The 22,157-nt window shown below is 45.3% G+C and overlaps 1 protein-coding gene across 2 annotated transcripts in view; it reads left to right on the top strand.

Moving 5' to 3' along the window:
* PRDM6 (PR/SET domain 6) overlaps positions 1 to 22,157 on the top strand; it is a 103,955-nt gene that overhangs the window by 59,504 nt on the left and 22,294 nt on the right. For both annotated transcript variants that reach the window (XM_047731732.1, XM_047731733.1), the window contains 2 exons: positions 12,512 to 12,639; positions 16,189 to 16,313. In XM_047731732.1, coding sequence (XP_047587688.1) covers positions 12,512 to 12,639; positions 16,189 to 16,313 — 253 coding nt within the window. The remainder of the gene's footprint in view (positions 1 to 12,511; positions 12,640 to 16,188; positions 16,314 to 22,157) is intronic.

Genomic DNA, 22,157 nt, shown 5'->3' with positions numbered 1-22,157 from the left:
TCACGTGTATACCACAGTGTAGTAACTTTAATGTGTTATTTTATGGTTCTAAGTGTGGAACTCTTCAGTATACTATTATAAGATTGTGTGCAAGGGCGCCTGGCTGGCTCAGTGGGTTAAAGCCTCTTCCTTTGGCTCAGGTCATGATCCCAGGGTCCTAGGATCGAGCCCTGAGTCGGGCTCTCTGCTCAGCGGGGAGCCTGCTTCCCCCTCTTCCTCTCTGCCTGCTTGTGATCTCTGTCTGTCAAATAAATAAATTAAAATCTTAAAAAAAAAAAAAGATTGTGTGCAGATCCTTCAGTCGACCCTGGTATTATCTCGGGGATTATTTTAACAGTATAACGGTCCTCTTTCCTGTTTGGTGGGAAAACGAAGACTCTGTTTTTCTACGTGGGGGAGCATGTTAATTCATATTTCCCTGTAACTTATTATTATTATTTTTTAAACTGAGACTTTCTTGCATAACACACATGATGGGTGGTGGCTGTTTATAATTTTTTCGAAACCCCCCTTTCCGTGATGTGGGAAAGGATGGTGAGTAGCTGAACCTGTTTGCCAGCCAGGGTCTGAGATCAATCAGTCCCTCGGCGGGATTCTCCGATGCTGTCTCCTTTGCACTTTCCGCCTCTGCAGAAGTGCAAAGGAGACAGAAGGGCAGGAAAAGGGAAGCTGGAAACCGTGGTGTTTTAGTCATTCGTTTCAGTATACGGAGAAAAACGTGGTCGTGATGTGTGTAGCCCTTTGTTTGTAGTACGTACAGTCTGTGGCAGCTGTCTTTGTAACCCCCACTGGCACTTAATAACTCTGAGAAGATACAGGTCTTCTTGATTACTTCCATCTAAATGTTTATTCAAGCTTTCATGGGAGTTTTTCTGCATTTGCACAGAGCCCTCTCCGCTGAACGAATACCCATTTGAAAATGTGGGCTCTGTCCCGATGAAACAGATTTTCACGGAACCCAAAGTCTCTTCATGGGTAGATCTGTTTCGTGGAGGTCAGGACTTCTTGTCGGTGGCCTTGATTCAAACTGGATTTTTTTAAAAAATCGAGCTGAAGCTGTTTTTAAATGGGTAAGTTTACAGTTTATGAAAGACATTCGTGCTGATGCTTTAGAAAAAAAAAAAGAAAAGAAAAGAAAAACGAAGAACAGAAATCGCCGTCTGCAAATATTTCCAGGGCTGTTCTGAGCCCTGGAGGATTAGCAGTGTTTTCCTGTTTCGTGTCTGTGTCGTCCGGGCACTGGAGATGGCTAAGCACCCTGGATATTATTGCTGTGATGGAGGAGAGGGGAAAAGATAGGATTGCAGCGGAGCCCGGGGATGGCACCCGGCCAGTGCCCTGAAAAATGGCAGACATGTCACGGCTAACAGCTGGATGCAGAAATATTTCTCTTTAATTTGGACGGATAAAATTTTTTTCACAGCGGGGCACTCTCAAAAGAGTACAACATCAAAGAGGGCGGGTCTCACCAGTGAGACATCAGCCGGCTCCAGGACGGAGCAAAATGAATGAACTGTCAGGACTTTTCCAGCGTTTCTGCTTCTGCCAAGTGAAAAGTTAAAGGTTCAGTGGCTTGTTCAGATCACAGACAAAGTCCTGATAATGGAAGCCCGATTCCTGCCCCCCCCACCCCTACCCCCACCCCCACCCCGAAGTCTTCCTCTGATCAACAGACAGAGGATGTCTGAAGAAGATTCCAGATTGATGGATGACAGGTTTCCTATCGACGGCCGCCGCCGTCCTCGGAGATAAGTAGGATGCACCAAACGTCCTACTGGCTCCCGGGAGTTCTTGGGGGCTGGGGATTCTGGGCCGGAATCCTCCCAGTCCCCCATTGTCCTCCGCTAGCCTGACACTTAGCAGCAGCTGACCCCTGGTGGGACCAAAATATCCGTTTCTGTTTCTCCACATGGCCGGCACCCTGAGGCAGGCTTCCCAGACCCCACCTCGAGTGTTTTACAGTTTATTGACACTTTTCAACTGTTTTTCTGATTACCATATTTCAGTCTTGACTTATATGTTAGTATTATCTGCAAGCTCAACATAAACCTCTAATGATTTTCTAATATTTCTGGAACTTGATGAATGTGAATTGACAGAGTACAGTATATAGCTTTATATCAGCATTACTGAAAATACAACGATGGACTATATAACCATTACTCATTTATTTTATGGGGCATTTATGGCTTGACCTTTGAAGCCTCATCTTGGAAATCTCGGCATTCCAGGCATTCCAAAATATGCCAACCCAAAGGGAGAGGGAAGAGTTTTCCTGTTAGAAATAACAACAAAGTCAGTTAATTCTGGTGGCGGGAGGAAGGAGAAATTATTGAAATAAGACAGCCTGTGGTTCTCTATCTGAGATAAAAGTTGAAAAACTGAACACAAGTAAATATGGGCACACTCAGCTCGTAGGTGGTTTAATGAAGAAGCTTTCCTTGTAACATATGCTTCTTCCTCCGTAGACTTAATGTCTCCCCAGGTTTTTGACGTTCTGGGTTGTCATTGCCAGGGGAAGCAGAGTGATTTTTCCCCAAGTTGGGGGGTTGTACCTTTCTTCAGCAGCGTGCTTGCTTTGGGTCAATGTTACTAACAGATTAAGTAATTCTCACTCAATGGGCGTGTGCTCTGAAAATAGGAGTTTGTGTCATGCATGACGTTATTAATCATTATGAGCATTTTTATGACTCTCGCTTGGAGAATTTCAGATGCTTTTAAATAAAAAGCTTTACATGTCTCCCTGGTAGGACAAATGGGATACGATGAAAAAAGCAATAACGAGGTGGCCTGTGACGGAGTGGGTGTTGTCCTTGTCAAACTCACATATGACTGCGGGAAAGTCATTTAACCCTTGTTAGCCCAAGGTTTTTATCTGTACAGCAGAGTAGCATTCTAGCCTACCTTACAAGCTCCAATGGGCTTGTGCAGATATGCTATAAACTGTGGCCTCATTTCGCTTGATGTGGAAGTTCACGAGTGAGGACGTTAGGAACCCACCACCATGGTGTGGTTCGTGCGGTCTCCCTCTCTGGACTGGGAAACCAGGTGCTCCCTGACTGATGGTGCTCCCAGGCGATGGGATACTCCAGGCTGCCATGCACAGATGGCCCCTCCTCCCTTGGTCAGTTTGTCTGAGTGCTCCAACAGCTTGCCTACCTTGGACATGTTCAGTGTTCATAGAGGCTCCCTAAGTCAAGCTCTCCTCTGGCCAAATGATGCCACTGACTTCAGAGATCAAGCAGTGCTCTGTGGTAGTGATGTTTGTTGAGGGGCTTTGGGGATCCTGAAGCCACAGTTAATTTAAAACACATGTGATAAATGCCTATTTGTTAAAAGTATGCCCCAGGTATGTTCTTTTTTTTTTTTTTTTTAAGATTTTATTTATTTATTTGACAGAGAGAGATCACAAGTAGGCAGAGAGGCAGGCAGAGAGAGAGGAAGGGAAGCAGGCTCCCTGCTGAGCAGCGAGCCCGATGCGGGACTCGATCCCAGGACCCTGGGATCATAACCTGAGCCAAAGGCAGCGGCTTAACCCACTGAGCCACCCAGGCGCCCCTGCCCCAGCTATGTTCTTAAAGGTACGGTGGGTACCTGTGTCTTTTGGATGACATTTTTAAAAAAGATTTATTATTTTTTGAGAGAGCGAGAGAGAGCCTGCTTGCACAGGAGCAGGGGGGAGTGCCAGTGGGAGAGGGAGAGGGAGAGGCAAAGTCCCTGCTGAGCAGGGAGCCTGATGTGGGGCTCGATCCCAGGACCCTGAGGTCATGATCTGAGCCAAAGACAGATGTTTAACCAGCTGAGCCACCCAGATACCCCTGGGATGACATTCTTATCACACTGCATGAAACTGAAATTTCCAAAGTCAGAAATGTAGGATCGAAGAGGTACTTCCCTGCTGTTTTCTCTACGGTGTTCACATCCATGCAGCATTTAAAAATATTTAGTTTTCTCCTGTAATAGGCTTGTCTGTGAGGATAAAAACACCAACTAGAATGACTGTTTTACTCGTACATCTCACTTGTGTCACTTCAAATCCTTTTCTTCTCTCTCTCTTTCTCTCTTTGAACAGAAGTTGATTTCCTGGTCTGTACAAAGGCCTATGTAGGGTGCCTGTGGGTAAATTTACAAAGTGGTTACAGTGTCATCCTGCTCTCAGTGAGCCTGTGGTCTGGTAACCCTAGCAGTAATGGGTTTGCTCAGAGTACACCTAGAACCTGGTGGTGAGTGTCCCCTAGCAGGTTGGTTGGTTGTGTTTGGGCAGATGTTTCCAATCTAATTATTGTGACCGCCTCAGGGTAACTAAACTTCTTTGGGCTTTTACTGTGTGCCCAGCTCTATTTTCAGAATTTTACATATACCAGCCCATTTGATGTTTCTATTAGCCCTTCGATGTAGGGACTTCCGTTAGCATCCCTTTTTCAAGGAAGATCTCAACTTCTTCCAGAGTTCAGTGACTGTCCAGAGCCTCATGGCCACCGAAGGTGGAACCACACTTTGGAGCTGACACCCACATGCCCTTTTTGGGCACTCCTGACTGGAGGGACTTCTGTGGTGTTGTCTCGCTGATACTGCTTAAGAAAGTTGCCTGAACGGGATACCTGGGTGGCTCAGTTGGTTAAGCGGCTGCCTTCAGCTCAGGTCATGATCCCAGCGTCCTGGGATCGAGTCCCACATCGGGCTCCTTGCTCGGTGGGGAGCCTGCTTCTCCCTCTGCCTCTGCCTGCCACTCTGTCTGCCTGTGCTCACTCTCTGACAAATAAATAAATAAAATCTTTAAAAAAAAAAAAAGTTGCCTGAACAACCATACTGTTAAAAGCAAAAGCTTTTATTTAGCAACAGAGGGTGTTCTGGTTTTTAAGTGTACCCAGTCAAAACACTCAAGAATTAATCTTCTGTGGCAATAGCTGTGTAGCTATTCACGGGCCACAAAATATTTGCACCCTCTCCCTCCTGACCCCGAGGAATCCCACAGTGAAACACGATTCTTTATCCATCTTGGCAAACAGGGTGTTTTTTCAACTGAGGTTCTCAAATTCCTAATACACTTGATTATCAAGACCCTGCTTTTCTGAGTGTTCCAGAAAGATGGGCACCACAGGGGGTGCTGTGGAGAAGAGGTAGAGGACATAGGAGACGCCATCTTGGTATCTGGTGTTCCCTACCTCTTGGCTCCTTGAGCTGCGGCAGAAGGACTTAAAACAGTGCTGGGTTTTCAGGTCTAAACCAGAAAACTCCCAAAGATCATTTCTTGGCCCTTTTATGTGGGAATTGTTTATTACATTTTAATCGTCATGTGACATTCATCTTTGCACTTCATACAATTGAAAGAAGTAAGATTCAAGGAGGAGATCATATTTTCTTTTACAAGCCCAGGTGGAGAGGCGCCTGGGTGGTTCAATAGGCTAAGCGTCTGCTTTTGGCTTAGGTCATGATCTCAGGGTCCTGGGATCAAGCCCTGAGTCAGGCTCACCGCTCAGTGGGGAGTCTGCTTCCCCTCTCCCCTGTTCATGCTCTTTCTCTCTGGAACATATACTCTCTCTTGCTCAAATAAATAGTCTTTAAAAAAAAAAAAACAAACACTTTCGTATTAAAAGCTTGTTAGATAGTGCTTAGAATGGAGTTTTAATTATTGTGAGGATTTATTTCAGTTCACTTCTGTGTGTTTTGGGGTCCTCCTATGTGCCAGGCCCTGTATTAGATGTTGGGGCCTGAACTAGCCTCTCTCACATTAGCCGGCCTCACATTAGGCGGCTGGCAGTTCACCGTTCGACCGAATGCTGGAGTCTGGGGCCCCAGTACAGGGACAGGCCAAGGTGTGGAAATGAAGGAGAGGGGGCCAGCAATGTTTCCCTACTCACTGCAAATCAGTGAATCCTTTTCATATAAAACCGTTGTTTTTTTTTTTTTTTTTCTTTCCATGCCGAAATTTAAGGACCCAGATTGTGGAAGGAAGTGTCCAGGCTCTAAGTCAAGTTCCTTTTGTGTGGAGTCATTGGCTCTCTTCAGGGTCCTGGCAGGAGTAGAGGAGGTGAGGGAGGCCTCAGCACACTCCCAGTGGGAAGGCAGAGGGATGGTGGGTGACGGGGGCCTGGAAATGAGACCTCAGTCTCCCACTGACTTGTAGTCTCGCTTTGTCTAACTCACTGACTTTGGAGCCCTCATTTCCTTGTGGACAAACTGATCCGGTTGGGACAGATGGCCTTTAAGGTTCCTTCTAAATCTGATTTTCCTGGGCTTTGCATGTAGCCAAGGGACCCAGCATTCCAGCAGAAGAATGGGCGACTGAAATCTTCCCAGAGGCCTGTGGTTTTTCAAACAGGGTCCCCCAGTTCGCTGCGGGCCCTTGGTGATATCCCAGCAGCTGCCTCCAAAAGGAAGGGTGAGGTGAGGTGACTGGTAGGTACTTTCTGGGGGATTTTCCTTTTCTCCATTTTTATGTGGAATTTGACAACTTCTTTGCATTAAAGGGGATCCTTTGTTTAAAAAGGTCATGGAAAGCCTCTGCTGATAAAAAAAAAAATGAAAGAAATGAACTCTGCTCTCTGACTCCTTGGAAAACTGCAGCACAGAAAGCCTGGATCTCAACCAGATGGTGGCTTCTGGGCAGCCCAGAAGGAGTGAATGTTTGCAGTTGTTTCCACATTAGCAGTTCAAATGGTTTTCCTTGAAAGGGCCCCCAGCTATCACAGACTGTTTTAGTGGTAGCAATAATTCCTTTATGGCTGGGATTGCAAACTTAAATGCTTAATGAGGATGAGGAAGTAACTAAATTAGGGAAATAGGGAGCCTGGAAGACAATAGAGAGGGGTAGAGACTGTGGAGACCTGGAAAAGCACATGACTGATCTAAAGGGGGTGACCTTCTTTTCTCTGCTCTACTGTATTATTGCCAGAGATTGGGGACTCACCTTTTTTTTTTTTTTTTTTTTTTTTTTTTTTTAGTTCAGCCTGAGAGCCCCCAGTTTGCAGATCTAGCTTCAGAGAAAGAGAGTGCTCAGAGCTGCGAATGTATGCCAGTTACTATCATTCAGAAGATAGTTTTCTTGCTATATGTGGAAATGAGCCCCACTTAGTTGTTGGCTTATATAGTTCCTATGATTATTATCACTAATGTAAGTTGGCAGCGCTTATAAATGACAAAGCCACAGACCAGCCACTCGGGATTAGTGTTTATAACACAAATCGGGTGTATTCTTTACTTCTCCTGTTCTCATTTAAAGTAGATTCATGTTGTAGGAAGGTAAGATCATAGGAGAGAGTGGTGCTCCCTGATATCCAGGATTGTGATAAATGCACAGCTTTCCCATGGTAGTTTTCAGCTAATGCCATGTACGGTTCACAATCGAGAATGTGTGATCATTATTTGAACCACATGTGTGGCGTCCCAGTAGATATTATTGGATTGAAAACTGCAAAAATCCCCTTAAAAAGGTAATAATTAGCTTTCCCCCTTATCTCTCCAGTTCCATTGATAAAAGAGAAAAAGAGAAAGTGCAGACCGAAAACAATGGTTTTTAAAACAGCAACAACATCACCACCAAAGAAATCAGTGCCTGATAATGTAGTGATATGTATTACAAATATTTTCCTAGGAGGATAACTCAGATAGCATTTTTAACCTTGGGTAAGATAGCCTGCTTCTCTCTTTTAACAACACATGCAAAAACCAAACTACAAAGAAATAAATGCCTAGGTTTTCATATATTTTTCTCTTTGATTTTTTTGAAAAATAATCCAAAAAGCACAAAATATAATGTGTAAATGTCAGTATACAGGTCAGCAAAAAAGTGTTAAGATTTTGCCGTATTTGCTTCAGATTTTTTTTTAAAGAAAAATGAAGCTTTTCAGATAAATTCCCTTTATTTTGTTTCCATTCCTTTTTTTCCCAAGGCCAGTGCTCTGATAAAGTTATCAGGAACCTTTCCACTGTCTTTTCAGAATTTTACTGTATATGTAATTATTTACATGTATATTGCAATATGCTAGCATAAAATATGCTATTGTTATTTTTTATATTTTGAAATGTTAACAAATGGTATCATATGTATCAGTCTGCACCCTGTTCTTCTTAATCGGCTGCTCTCTGTTCTTGATGTTTATCCGTATCAACCCGACCTGAATACAAACAGATCTCGTTCATTTTCTTTAAGTGTCTTATACTGTTGTATTGGATAATTAAAGCAAAATTTATTTTTCTTATGATGATGGATAGTTCAGTATTTCTCATTATTTACTATTGCAAACAATGCTACATGAATGCCCTTGGACTTGTCTCCTTGGGCACACATATGGGGGTTTCAGTGGAAAAGTTTCCTAGAAGTGATATTGCTGAGTCCTAGGATTTATGCGTCATCAGCTGTATTTTGATGTTGCCAAAGCGTTTTCCAACAAGACCGTGCTTTCTTACACTCCTTTTCAGCAAAGCTGGAGCTAGCTTGCTTGCTTGCTTTCCTTCTTCCTTTTTCCTTTTTTTTTTTTTTTTGGAGCTACCTTTCTAAAACCAATATGCCAGATATACTTACTATAGTTTTAAGAGTATTTTACTGCACAATTTTACCTTCGTTACATGAATTTCCCACACTTTCACCAGGTCATTTTTTTGGCTGCTTCAGAAAGAATGGAGCAGATACTAAAACTTTGGTTGTTTCATGGTCATTCAGAATAGAGCACAAAGTCTAAAGCAAAACTCTGCTTTATTTGAGTGTTCTTCCAGAATGAATCTTTCTCTTCATATAAATTTCACTCTCTTGCTTTCATTGTCACTGCTTAAATGAATCAAATTTCTATTTTTGTAGATCCTGAGAGGACTGTCTCAGCACTTTGTGCATGGGTTTTGGTATTTTTCTGCTTATTTTAAATCTTTTGGAAGGAAATGAAAGGAAAATGATTGTTGGTGTCAGCATTAATTCATCTCCTTAAATTCCTTCAGTGTTTTAAGACCTACTAGGTATCTAATTTAAAATTTCATTTTAGTGTCACACAGATGTAGATGTTAACACAACCTCCAAAAACACCTTCCTGAACTTGAAATTGTTGCTCTAGCCTGCAACTTGCTGAAGCATGTCTTCACTTGAAGTTCCTTCCGTCTTGGAGGAAGAAAGTCAGCCCACGTCCGGTAGAATAGATGGATAGAGGTACCGTGTCCTTGTATGGTTCAGTTACTTGAGGAATTTCATGGTGGGGAGGAGTTGAGGGAGAGGAAGAGAGAGACTCCTAAGCAGGCTCTATGGTCAGCACGGAGCCTCATGTAACACTCGCTCTCACAACCCTGAGACCATGACCTGAGCTGAAATCAAGAGTCGGACACCTAACTGACTGAGCCACCCAGGTACCCCCACATACCCCCTTTTTAAACACAGTGAACTCATAAATGGAAACAAAGTTGAACTGATGATGGAGAGTAATGATCAGGCCCATATGAGTCCCTAGAGCTTTTATGAGGAGATCATCCTTAGTTCCTGTTTAGGCTTACATTTCGGTATCCTGGTTTTCCCACTTTAATTCTTCTTCTACTGGAGAAATAAACAAGAAGTATCACCAGTACCTTCTGGCCCATTGTTTCTCCCCCAAAAAACACTGAGTTTAAATGTTAACTCTTAACAGCTCGGACCAGAAAGGGTCCTGGATTGTCCTGAGTCAGTCAAGTAGGCAGACATACATTTTTGGTCTCTCTAAATAACGTTGATAGGAGGTGCTGGTCTTGTTAGCACGATGAGCCCTGTTGAGGAAATGCCACACGCTAGGAATATACGTTGTTGGGACTTGATATTTTATGACGTTTATGAAGCTTTTATTTTGGCAGGGGAGCTTAGGTGAGATGGATGTGATCAGATTTGTGTTTTGAAAGATCTGTCTGGCTGCGGTGTAGAGACTTGGAGGGTGCAAGAGGGATACACTCGGAAAACATTTAGGAGGCAGATTCACCTGGATTTGGTGATGGCCAGGTGCTGGGGGCCAGGGGAAAAAACCACATCGAGGTCGAATGAGTTGCCTCAACTCCGATTGGGTACACAGCTATGGGATCTAACGGAGCACCTGAGATTTCTGTCCCTGTTCTGTGTGAAATGGTGTAAAGTCAGTGAAGCCTCATGCCCTGTGCTGTGCTGTGTGATGCTTGGAAAACCCTGACAAATAGCCATCTACTTTCCCTCCGGCAGGTAGGAGGCAGGCAAAAATGGTTGGATTCCTGTAGTTACATAGTTGGGGGAGTGTAGGAAGAAACCCCTTTATATTCATTTTTTATTCATTCAGGCCAACTGGCTAGTGTCATTTGTTCAGACGAGCCATCATTCATGGTAGCAGCCATTATAGGTAAAGGTTAGGGATGTTGTTGGTTTTTTAAAAATATTTATTTATTTGAGAGGGAGGGAAAGAGAGCAAGAGAGAATGAGCACCCACATAAGAACAGGGAGAGGGGGAAGCAGGCTTCCCGCTGAGCAGGGAGCCCAAAGATGGGATCATGACCTGAGCCATAGGCAGATGCTTAACTGACTGAGGCACCCAGGCACCCCAAATGTTAGAGTTTTACATGCTGTTGATGACATTAGCTGGAAGCACAAAGGAGAATTATACTTCTCAGAATGCTTTTTAATTATTTTCACCAGCAGCTCTCAAGGAAAGTTTGTTCATCAGGGAAGGATAGGGCAGAGGGCTGGGCCATCAACATTTTTGGCTCCATTTTAGATAAACATTGGTGTCTGAGGAACTGATGGCTTTTGTTCAATGTCGCATGGGCTGTCAACAGCAAACTCGGGGTTGAGGCTTTGAATCTTTTAGCTTCCTAAAAAGGACACAACAACAGTAAGCACAACAGAATAACTACCATGGGATTGAACCGAAATGCAAAGCCCGTCGTTCGTTTCCTCAGGGAGCAGATGTATCCACCGTGTGAAATGATTCTGTTCTCTGCCATGATCCTCAGACCAGGAATTTAAAGAGGTCATTAATCTTAAATATAATATAATCTAGGAATCTCTTTATTTGTCCTAGGCGACCTTAATTATCAGCTATGATCACGCTCACACACTACCCAGTTAAAGTTTCTCCAACAATTGCCTTCATTAGATTGATGTCTTTTATTTGGGGGAAGGGGGTTAGTGGAAAGGTTGGGAGTGGAGACAAATGAGTTGAAGAAAAGCAAAAAGAAAAAAAAAAAGTCAGCTGTTTAAAATGACTGGAGATAATAAAGGAAACTGTCATCACTAAGCCCTCTGGCCCCCAGAACAGAAATACTGAGCTAAATTAATATGAATGACAATAATAATTTTAGGGTCTACTGTAACCTGTAACAAGTCTGTCTGTAAGACGTATTCTCCTTATCTGTTTGGAAGAGACCGGAAAGACTGATGAGAGGGTAAGAGACATGATTTGTCAGGATGCTTTGGGGAATACCCCAGCAGTTACCAGGATCCCCTCGCTGATTTTACTTGAAAAGGACCAGCCAAACTGTGGTCCTTCAGAGAACTGTATCCCTTCCTTCCTGGATGCCCCTAGGACTGGGAGTCCCTTCTGGAGTTGCTGTATTTATGGAAACCCCTCATTTCCCACTCATCGAGACCATATCTGCCAAGGTGCCCAGGGCTGACCTGGTTTCCAGAGGCGGAAGCCAGTTACCTTGGTGGTCAGTGCTGACTCTGGGGGCATGGGACTGATGTTATGCATGAGACTTTTTGTCCCATGCTCTTTGCCTGCTTTGAAGCAGATTTGATTTCCTTGAAAATGATCTTAAAAGCAAATTCACATAAGGTGCCTTAAAGCAACCTCAGTGAAGACATTGAAACCCATACAGAGCAGTTAAATTTTTTTTTCTTGCTCTTTTTGAGGGTCTCTCTCTCTCTTTTTTTGACAGTCCTCCTTATAGTTTCAGAACCTGATACCTGAAGTCCCACATCCTCTGAGATGTGATAGTCCATTTATTTCATCAGAATCGGGGTGGGAGGAGTTGTTTTATTTTTGTTTTTTGGTTTTGTGGGGGGTTTTTTTTTGTTGTTTTTGTTTTGTTTTTACCAGTTCTGTGTATTTCCATAATGCTCCACCTGCTTTCTGCTGGGTGTCACCGAGCCTGTCCAACCGACGGTCACTGCCTCCCGAAGACCGTCAAACAATTCCGTGTTTGAGCCTGGGGGCCTCCCATGTGGATGTTCCAGCCATGTCCGTGTGGCCTCTCCCTTCAGCTTGCTTTGTTTATCCAGCAGCTCATTACTTAAGAGTAGCCTGTCAAAATAGGTTTAAATATCCTTTGGGAAACATGGTCCCTCATATCCTTGAGATACCAGAAATATGTTGAATACAGGGAAGATGGGCTTGATAAGAAAAACATGGTCGACTTGCATCACCCAAGAATATTTTCTCCGTTATTCCGGTTGAGTTTCCACAGGCTCTGATGAGTGCCCCCACAAACCTACAGGCCCTCTGTTTCTGCGGCAGACACCTAAAGACACCGAGGGAAGCAGGGAAAATGATTGCTGATGATCCGTTCTAACTACTTGACCTTCTGACCTCTTCTCTAGATATATGACCAAGATGGGACACTACAGCACTTTATTGATGGTGGGGAGCCTAGTAAGTCGAGCTGGATGAGGTATATCCGATGTGCAAGGCACTGCGGAGAGCAGAATCTAACAGTAGTTCAGTACAGGTAAAGTATATCTTGATTTACCCCTTAATGGAGCTGCGGCCCTTCGGCTTGCATTGACAAATTCAGGCTTGCTGCTGGTTGTGAAGAACCCCACAGAACCCTGCGGGGACGGGCAGGGATTTCTTTCCCCAGGTTTCTGAAGGCTTCCTAAGTTCTTGCAACAGTCATGTCATGAAAATTCAGGAATAAAGGTGTTTGTGGAAGGCCTCTTTCCCCTGGGTGCACGTGGTCAGGCTCCTTCCGTATCACCAACCCAGACATCCACCAGTGCCTCAGTGAGCCTGGAAACCACCCCCCGCCCCGGTGTGGGGAGATCGCCCTTCCCCCATCCCCTAAGCAGACATAGGCTTGCACAGAAATTGAGCCCCAGACCCCTTGCAGCCGGTGCTCTGCAGGCTTGCTGCCTCCTGAAACTCTCCTTCGCACAGAGGCGTGGGAAACCTAGCACGAGCTCCCACCCCGCCGGAGGGTTCCAGCGAGCCTGCTCTTCTCAAACTCTGGGGCTCCGCGGCAGGGGCTGAGCCGCCATCCCCTCTCCTGCTCCCTCGGAGGGTGCCAGAGCATTTGGCTTTGGCCCTTCGACTGGTCAGACTATGTTGCAGGGGATGAGGCAGTTGCAGAGTCTAGAGAAGCCCGGGTTACCCCAAAGCCGGGCGAGCGGAGGCGGGGCCCGCCTCCCTCGTTTCCCAGAATCCCGTGGGCGGGGGAGGAGCCAGGTGGATTCCCGCCTCCCCTCGGTGCACCTGTCGGTCTGGCATCCCCACTTGGTGCTGGAGTCCAGACGGGAACCCAAAAACAGATCACAGAGGGGGCAACAAAGCCCTTTCCTCAAAATCCCTTGAAAACATGTGCCGGATAAATATATGACCTCAGTTATAAACAGCCGTGTTCCCTTTAGAATCAGAAGCAACCATTTAGCTTTATTAGGCACCACAGACACATCAAAGCAGAAGGCCCTGTACTCGGCAACTTGGAGTCCTGCCTCTGGCTATTTATTTCCTTCCTTACTTTTTTCTTTTTTAGTTTTTAAACATGAAGCCCTGATAAAGGAAAAGGGGAAAAAAAAAAAAAAAGAGGGAAGGGGGGGTGCTTTTTCCCCCTTATAGGTTAAAGGCTGCACGGATCTGGCCGCCTCTCCGAAGGTCTCCAGTTCAAAAGGAACCCATTTGGGCAGCGTGCGACTCACTGCCTTGGTTTCTCGTGCAGTTAAAGTTCATTAAATAATGGTTTTGGTGCGAGAGTGCATGACGGTGTTCGGTTACATGGCCGTGTGCAGGCTCTAGAGCAGCCCCGTTTCTGTCATGAAGCTTTGATGAAACTCGGAGCTAGAAAATGAGCAAACGCTGTGCTTGTACTCATTTGGGGAGGGATCATGGGCTGGCTCTGTCATGAGCACCCGGGGAGCCCTTGAGGCAAACACTGAATGGGGGGAAGCAAGAAACCCCCAAGAGGAAGGTGGGCAAGTCAGTAAGTCAGTCAGTCACCTATCTGTCAGTCTTGAGTGGATTTTACAGCTCCCCCTCCCAGGACGGCGCTTAAACGTCTAGATCTCTCTGCTGATCTGTTTTCGATTACTTCGGATCGTTCTAAAACGAACTACAAAAACACAATTAAAAAAAAACAACAAAAAACCTGGCATCCATCACCAGTGACCACGTCCAAGAGTAAGAAAATAGAAAAGTTGGACCCTGAAGAGCCAGCTTCATTTTTATTGTACATGAATGTCCTCTTCACGAAGAGTCAGCTGGTTTAGATTCATTCTGTTATGATTTGTAATATCTAAATGGAATTTTCTTCAAAGCGCCCTTGATTGATTGACCCTTCGCTGAACGTTTTGTTTTTATTTTGAGGCTGACAATAATGTTTGTTGGCATGTGTTCTGCTTCGACTGCGTTGGGACGCCACGGAGCTATCTTTATGAGTCATCCAACCACAATACTAAATACATGTCAGCAAAGGAAATATTATCTGAAAAGGGAAAAATCCCTTTGAAGTGCTTCAACATGCAGAGATTTCTGCGAGCTTTGGAAGCTCTGCCCGCTTGTAAGGAGCGGTGTACGCTTACACTTTTTTTTTTTTCTTCTCCTTCTTTTTTTCCCCCCTCTCGGCCTACTCAGTGCCTCAGAAGACCACCCATCGCTCGAAAACAGTTCTGCTCTTTCAGCGGCAAAGTGTGTCATTTGGTTTTAGCACATTCATTTGCCGGGCGCTGTGTTTATATTAAGGGAAGCCAAACCGAGAGATGAAATGTTACAAGGGTGAAGTACAAAGTCGACTCAATTTTTCTCAGGTTAGGAGATGCCAGTGATTTATAGCTCGGCTCCAATTTTGATTTTTTTTATGTAGCAGTGGAAAGAATTAATAAAATGCACAGCTCTCGGAGTTGCGGGAGGGAGGAAGGGCGTAGTGAGGTCCGGACGACTGGCTGGAGTTTTTGTCAGATATTCATAGAATGTTGGGAAAAACATTCTGCTTAGCTAGCAGTGCCCTCGTGAGACAGAATGGCAGCAAGGAAGGAAAATAACAAGATAAATGAAATTTTTGCAGCTGCGAGTAAAATATTGAGAATCTGCACTTTTTTATTGATCTTTATGATTCTATTGCCAAGAGCCACTTTGCGGTGACGAAATATGTTGACAAGTGCATATCTCACTGCCGTGAAAAATGTGGTGAAGGATTCGCCTGATGTCTGCAGTGTTATACAAGGAACAAATTGCCGTGCTACAGCCAATTCCTTCCAGATAGGCTAAATTTAAGGCCCACCAACCCTAAACACTTTTATCTTGAACTTGAGGCTCGTATGTGTAGCCATTCTTCATGGAGGAAACTGGTCACGGTCTCCTCATTTTTTCTTTCTTTTTTTTTTTTAATCTGTGAGTTTTTCTTTACCGAAGCCGTTATGAAAAATGTTTATTTCTAGGTGCATTCACTCTATCATTTTGGAAGGTAATCTTTCAGCCAGAGTCAAGTGCTCCCCTTGTATTTATTGAATTTCCATTCATTCCCCGTAAGAGGGGTTCTCTTTTCTCTTGTATCAAACTTTAGGAGACAGGCAACGGGGAAGATTTTTTTTTTTAACCTCCCTCAGTCTTTTCGATCCCAAAGCTGCTTCATTTTACCGCAAATTTGGGGACTCCCAATGCCGAGTGGCGGGAACATGTGTCATGCTTTTCCTTCAAATCAGAAATCAGTAGTATTAATTTATATAAGAGGGTGAGGCACCAGTGTCTGTGATTTGCCAAGAAACGGAATTTTCTCATTAGTGTGAGTTGGGATTTATTATTATTATTATTTTTAATGAACCCTAGCTTTCTGTTATCTCTGTATCTGTCTCTTCAGCCCCAGTGTTCTGTGGAGGGACATTGTGGAAATAAATTGTAAGGTGTTTATTGTTTTGGGGTGCAGGCTCTGCTTGGTTGCTGGGAATGATAAGGTGGGGTGTGCAGATTTTATTACAAACAAACTGTTTAGATGGAGCTGGGCAGAACTTTTTCGGGGCCGATAACAATGTACCTCTGACTAAGCTGGGTTTTCTTTTGTTTTGAATAGGTCGAATATATTCTACCGAGCCTGTATAGATATCCCCAGGGGCACCGAGCTTCTGGTGTGGTACAATGACAGCTATACGTCTTTCTTTGGGATCCCCTTACAATGCATTGCGCAGGATGAAAACTGTAAGAATTTATTTTAGCTCTGAATTCATCTCTCACAATACCTCTTTTTGAAAGTAATGTCTTAAGAGCGTTGAGACTCCTGTCATATGGTTCGCTTTGATGCATGTTGCAAATGTGCACGAGTCTGTTTCCTCGATTTCTCTTTCCCTCTGTTGTCCTCTGCTTTCTCACAGGGCGTCTTGACTTCCCACAGGCCCGTCCTTGCTTCACCTGTTGACGATTCCACAACCGTTGTCAGAGTTTTAAATGATCTCTGGCAGCAAGGTGAAGGCCACTGGTGTTTTTTGAGTACCTACTATGTGTCTGGTTCCCTGCTTGCCTCCTAGTGGGGTGACCAGAGCAGCACAAGGTACATCTCCTGCTCTCAAGCAATGCACCGTCCAGCCAGAAGCACGCTATAGGCAAAAATGAAATAATGAGAAAACAGTGCTCTGTAATGAGGAGAAAAAGCCCTCTGGTTAATGGGGCGTGCCTCCTCCTAAGTAGTCCTTGTAGTGAGAAACGGTAGCAAAAATTCCTATCTCTGAGGAATTTGTCTCCCTAAATGCCTTAGTCTAAAACAAACCACATAACGTTCTTCTATCTTTATGACCGTGGCCATCGTTATCTCTAAAAAATAATAATAATTTCTACCATCCAGGCAAATTCAAAACTTGAAGCCATTTCTACTCAAATTTGTATTTATGTTTTATCAATTTCGGGGAAAATATTTGAAGGTGATTTCCAGGATTTGGAAGAGAATGAGGTCATTCTGAGGGGTTTCCAGTGAGAAACTCTGGTTTCGGTGATATCATTTTTCCCCCTTGGCCCCAAACTGCCAAGGGATAATTGTGATAAGCTAATGATTTGGGATTATGTAACAGAAAAAGATGGAGAGAGAACAGCTCTCTTGAACAAACCTCATTTTGAAAAAGAAGTGTTATTTTTCCTTTTCCACTAACTTTCTCCCTCTCACACACACACACGCGCACACGCAATCTAAAAACTAAAAAAGTGTTCATGTTATTCCTGAGGAAAATGCGACAATTAGAGACATTTCTTTCCCACATTGTCCTTATGTTCTTTGTGAAAAAATAGAACCCTCAAAAAGCGTGTTCCTGTCAGCCTTCCCTTTCTCCTTTACCCTAACTCCAAACCAATCTCAGATCAAAGAAAGGAATCTTTGGACATTCAGTACCTTCCTCTTGCTTCTCAAGTTTCTACCAGAAAGCTCTTTTCTGCAGTCATGCTCTGAGGGAGTGTCTGAGGGAGTGCCTGTTTCCATGGAGGCAGATCTCAGTGTTGGACATGCGTGTGTGGTGGGTGTTAAATGCAGCTATGCACACGTGCCCAGTACATGCCATCTCCCCACGTCTCCAGGCCCTTGCTCTCCTCACACTAGACCACAGTCCTTGTATGGAAAGACCCCAGTATCTGGCCCCCTGACCTGTTGACATGGGCCTATCTCCTGAACCTTGATGTACCCCCACCTTCTGGAGTATGGAATTGATCTGTAGGCATGTCCAAAATCCTGTAAGGTCTTCTGTTTCCTCTAACAAAACTCACTACATATCTGAAGACTGTATTATTATAGTCTTATGAGTTGTATAATAAGTCTTACTTATTGTGGTGTGCATGTCCAGAAGTGTCTGAGATTAAGCCTGTCAAAGCCTCGAGCTCAGATGGACATTGCTCGGAGCCCAAGGATGTGTTCGTTCAGTGCTCAGGTGTTTATCGGACACCTGCAGTGGGCCTGTGTGTCTTTATAGATCCTACAGATACAGCAGCCAAGAATTCCTGCCCTCATGCAGCTTACATTCTAGTGGAGGGAGACAGATTAATACATGACTAAAGAAGTGGGTACATACATTGTTTGTTGGGTGGTAACGCTTTGTAGACAGATGAAAGCAGAGAAGGGAGGAGGATGCCAGGAGTAGGGAGTTGTGGATTTCAGAGTGATCAGGGTAGGCCCCACTGGGAATGTGGTCTTGGGGTTGAGATCTGAGGAGGGGAAGGGTCAGCCACATGTTGTTTGGAAGACGTGTGTTCCCGGTGGTGAGGTGAAAAGGGTAGAGGCCCCACGATAGGGATGTCCCCGGCCTGTTGGAACAGTGTTCCCAGGATCAGCAAGGGTGTTTTGGAGCAAATGAGGTGAGAAGGTCACTTAGTTATCAGGTGGGGTATGAACAAGGACCCTCTGGCAGAAGCCTGGGTTTTCTTCAGTATGGGCCATGCGAAGGGCGCTTACAGCAGAGTTTAAGTTTTGAGCAGAAGAGTGCTGTGTTCCGGCTGCCATTGTTAAGAGGATGACTCTGGCCACTGATTGGAGACCAGACAGCAAGGCTTCATGGTGGAGCAAGGAATCCAGTTCCAGGCTCTTGCAGGAATCCAGGGGGAGAGATGATGGTGGTGGTTTGGGCCAGTGTAGACATGGTGGAGGTGGTAAGAAGTGGTTGGATTCTGGATGCATTTTGAAAGTAAAGCCAACAGCGTTTGCTGACACCTTAGGTGCTGAATGAGAGAGAAAGGAGTCAAGGATCACTCTAGGGCTTTGGTCTGAGGAACCGGAAGGATGGAATGGCCACTTACTGAGTTATGAGGGAGAAATGGAACCACCATGGAAATGACTTCTTGGGGAATGCATTTCTTACCCTTGATGTGATCTCTGAGGTGGAAGTCATACATTTGCAACCTTGCTTCCACCTCATGATGCTGTTACATAGGATCGGGCTGGAGGAATTGGGGGGTCTTATGTGCCATTCACAGCCACCTGACAGTAGGTATTCAAGAGCGTACCATCTGGTCCTTGGATTCAGTGCCGAAGTGCCAACAAAAGGGTATTTTCTGGAAACACCAGAAATCCTTTTAATCCTTCTCTCTCCTAGTCTCCGATTGCTTAAAGCACTCTTGAGGTTGCTGATTATTGAATTCCATTAACTCTCCCAGGGTTTCTGTTGTATCATTTAGCACCTGAAATCCTTGGAAGAAAAACTGAAAAACCGCAGCGGCTCAAAGTACTGTGGATTCAGGAGGCAGACCAAGCGGCTCTTTTGCATGGAGTTCTGAGCTCAAAGTGAGGGTGGAGGGAAGTTTAAAGAAAATGAAGTCATTGATGAAAATGCTCCACGGTGACAATCCCCCCTTCCCCCTGAGGGTATTACAGGAATTTTATTTCAGTTCCTGTCTCCAAGTCATATATCTGTCATGTGATTGGCCACCCAAGAAACCGGCAGAAAGCTTCATCAGATAGCGCAGGGGAGATATATGACTTGAACTCTAAGGTGGATTCTCATTCCACAGGATTCACAGAGAGAGCCGGGAATGCTTTATAATGTGGGTTCCTCCTTCTGCACACAGAAAATACTTGGTGTGATTTAAAAGCACAAATGTGTGAAAGGGCATGGACAGATACTTTAACAGATAGCCTTCCACAGCCCTGAGTAATTTAAATCATCTCAACTGGATTAGCAATTCTAAGACAATTTTTATCCCACTGAGCTAGCCACAAAATAAATCAGGTATCTTAAAAAAAGAGGCTTCTGCATACCAGAGACTTAGGTGACAAAATGCCTTAGCAGAGCCTCCTTGTTGGGCCACGGACTCGCACCAATTAATAAGCGCCTCCTGGAACAGTCTGGAGACTTTTGTCGTCATTATTTGAAGGGATGAAACATCTCCGCCCCGTAGTTTCCTTTGTTAACAAAATGGTTACGTGGCCCAAGACACTCAAGGGAAACGTGATTTTACTTAGCGAATAATACTTCCTGAGTGTTTTCACATCTTAAAAGATCATTTTCCTCCCGTGGTCCTTTCAATGACGCAAGTACACGTTTCCTCCTGAGCGGGTGCGGTGGGCTGAGGCTTGAGAGACCGTCCCCTCTGGGGGCGCCGGTGAAACGGTGGGCGCCCTCGAGGGCCCAGACAAGCCCCTGAAAGCCGCAGGGCCTCAAAGAGAAGGCAGCGTTTCACACAGACCTTGGGGCTCTGGAAGCAATTCCTCTGTTATTTTCTTTTTTAAAAAACCGGGGTTGTAAATGTAATAGAGCTCCAAGGAGAGAGCCGCTCCATCCACCGTGGGCCTTTCAGAAGAGCCCGAAGGAAAGCCTGTGTCGACAGATTGCCTCCGTGAGGAGGAACGAGGCTCCCCAGAGCTTCCGGTGGAGGATTAGCTCCCACCGAGTGTAACGACCATAGTGTGTTCATATTCATTTCAGAGGAAATTAAAAACAAAACAAAACAAAACAAAAAACCAAAAAAACGGAATAAATGTTCGACAAGTCTCCCTGCTGCTCTTTCTGCCTTGGCCTGTGACACCAAGGTAGCGGAATGTGGACCTCTTCGTCCCTGCGGCGGTTCCCACGCTGACATCAGCTCTGCCTCTTTCTCTCGATTGTGCAGAGTAGGAAACAAAAAGGGGTTCCTCTGCATAGGGCCCCTTACCCCTGCTGTCCGGCCGACAGGGAGGAGCTAGGCCCAGGCTCAGGTCTTACGTCTGGGAAGTTGGAGAAGCTTGCAGTATTGTTGGGTCGAATCCTGGGATGAGGAGCACTGGGATGACAGGCTCAGGCCCTGCCCTCAAGTCTAGAAGAAGGCACATGAGCACACAGCAACACAGCAGACACAGTGCAGGAACCTGGTGACGCGGCCGTGGGCATGAGGCTGAGCTGAGGGGGATTGAGCCGGCGCTAGTATAGTTGGGAGGAGTCCAGGTTCTAGGCCCCTTGTGTACCGTGCGAAGTTGGGATTGCCCTCCTTCACTAAGTCCAAGGACTGGAAGTTACTGTTCCATCCCTGACTGAGGACCCGAAAAAGACTCCCCACCATCCAGGAAGCCAAGGAGCTGTCATCTCAGGCCGCTGGTGAGAACAGAGTGCTGCTCTCTGAAAACCAGCCCCGGCCCTTGCGGTGTTATGTGGCTGGATTTTGTACTACCTGCCGGCTATAGAAACCTTGGGCCAATAAACAAACAAAGATCGGTCCAGAGCTGCAGAAACCTGTAGGGTGCTAGAAGAGGCGGAGAGAAGACACCCCATAGGGATGCCTCTGTATCTGCAGGGACTCCCAGCAGAAGACGGCACCCCTGGAAAAAGCACCCACAGCAAGAAATGACCAAAAAACGCAAGCAAATCCACTGTCCTGAAGGATTTGATCTCTCTGGGTGTTTGGGAATGCTGAGGTGTGCTACATAGATTGCAACCTTGTTATTAGTTCAAGGTACTCATTCCTCCAGTTTGTGGGAGAATAAGGGGCTGTCAGCTTGCAGATGAGTTTGTCTCCAGGAATAACCTTCTGCCTAAGAGAGCATCTTTGCCCTCAGCTGTGCTCCCCTTCCATGTGGCCCATGTCCAGTGGCCGGTCGATGTTGGGGCTACTAAGGACTGCTCCACCAGTCCCAGAGCAGGAGAACTGGGAAGTACCTCCCTAGCTCCGGAGCTGAACATCTCCTCCATGGACATGGTCCTCCTGCCCTCAGAACTGCAAATCTCCATTTCAGAGTCTTTTCCCCGGGGAACCAATTTAGGTATTCCCAGATTTGCATTTCAATCCAGATCTCTCTACTGAGCCCCATAAACTTGTCTACTTATCTGTTCCACCTCTGCCTTTGGTGTCTCGCCAGAGTGTCCAGCTCACCATGTACAACTGAAACCATTCTGCTTCTTCCCCAGTTCAGTAGCTCACCCCCATTCATCCAGTTCTTTCTAGAAACCCCAATACCTCACTCTCACTCACCCTTCTCTCCAGTCAGTTACAAAGCCCTGTTGATTGGATATTCTTAAGTGCACTTCTTTTCACCTCTTCTACCCCTCGGTCAACGTATCAGCTTTGGCACGGACCAGTGCAGTAGTCTCCAGCACGTCACATTTT

Source organism: Lutra lutra, chromosome 5 (assembly GCF_902655055.1).
Source record: "Lutra lutra chromosome 5, mLutLut1.2, whole genome shotgun sequence".
NCBI classification, from domain to species: Eukaryota; Metazoa; Chordata; class Mammalia; order Carnivora; family Mustelidae; genus Lutra; species Lutra lutra.
The sequence above is the reverse complement of the archived record's forward strand: the minus strand, read 5'-3'. Positions and strand labels throughout refer to the sequence as shown.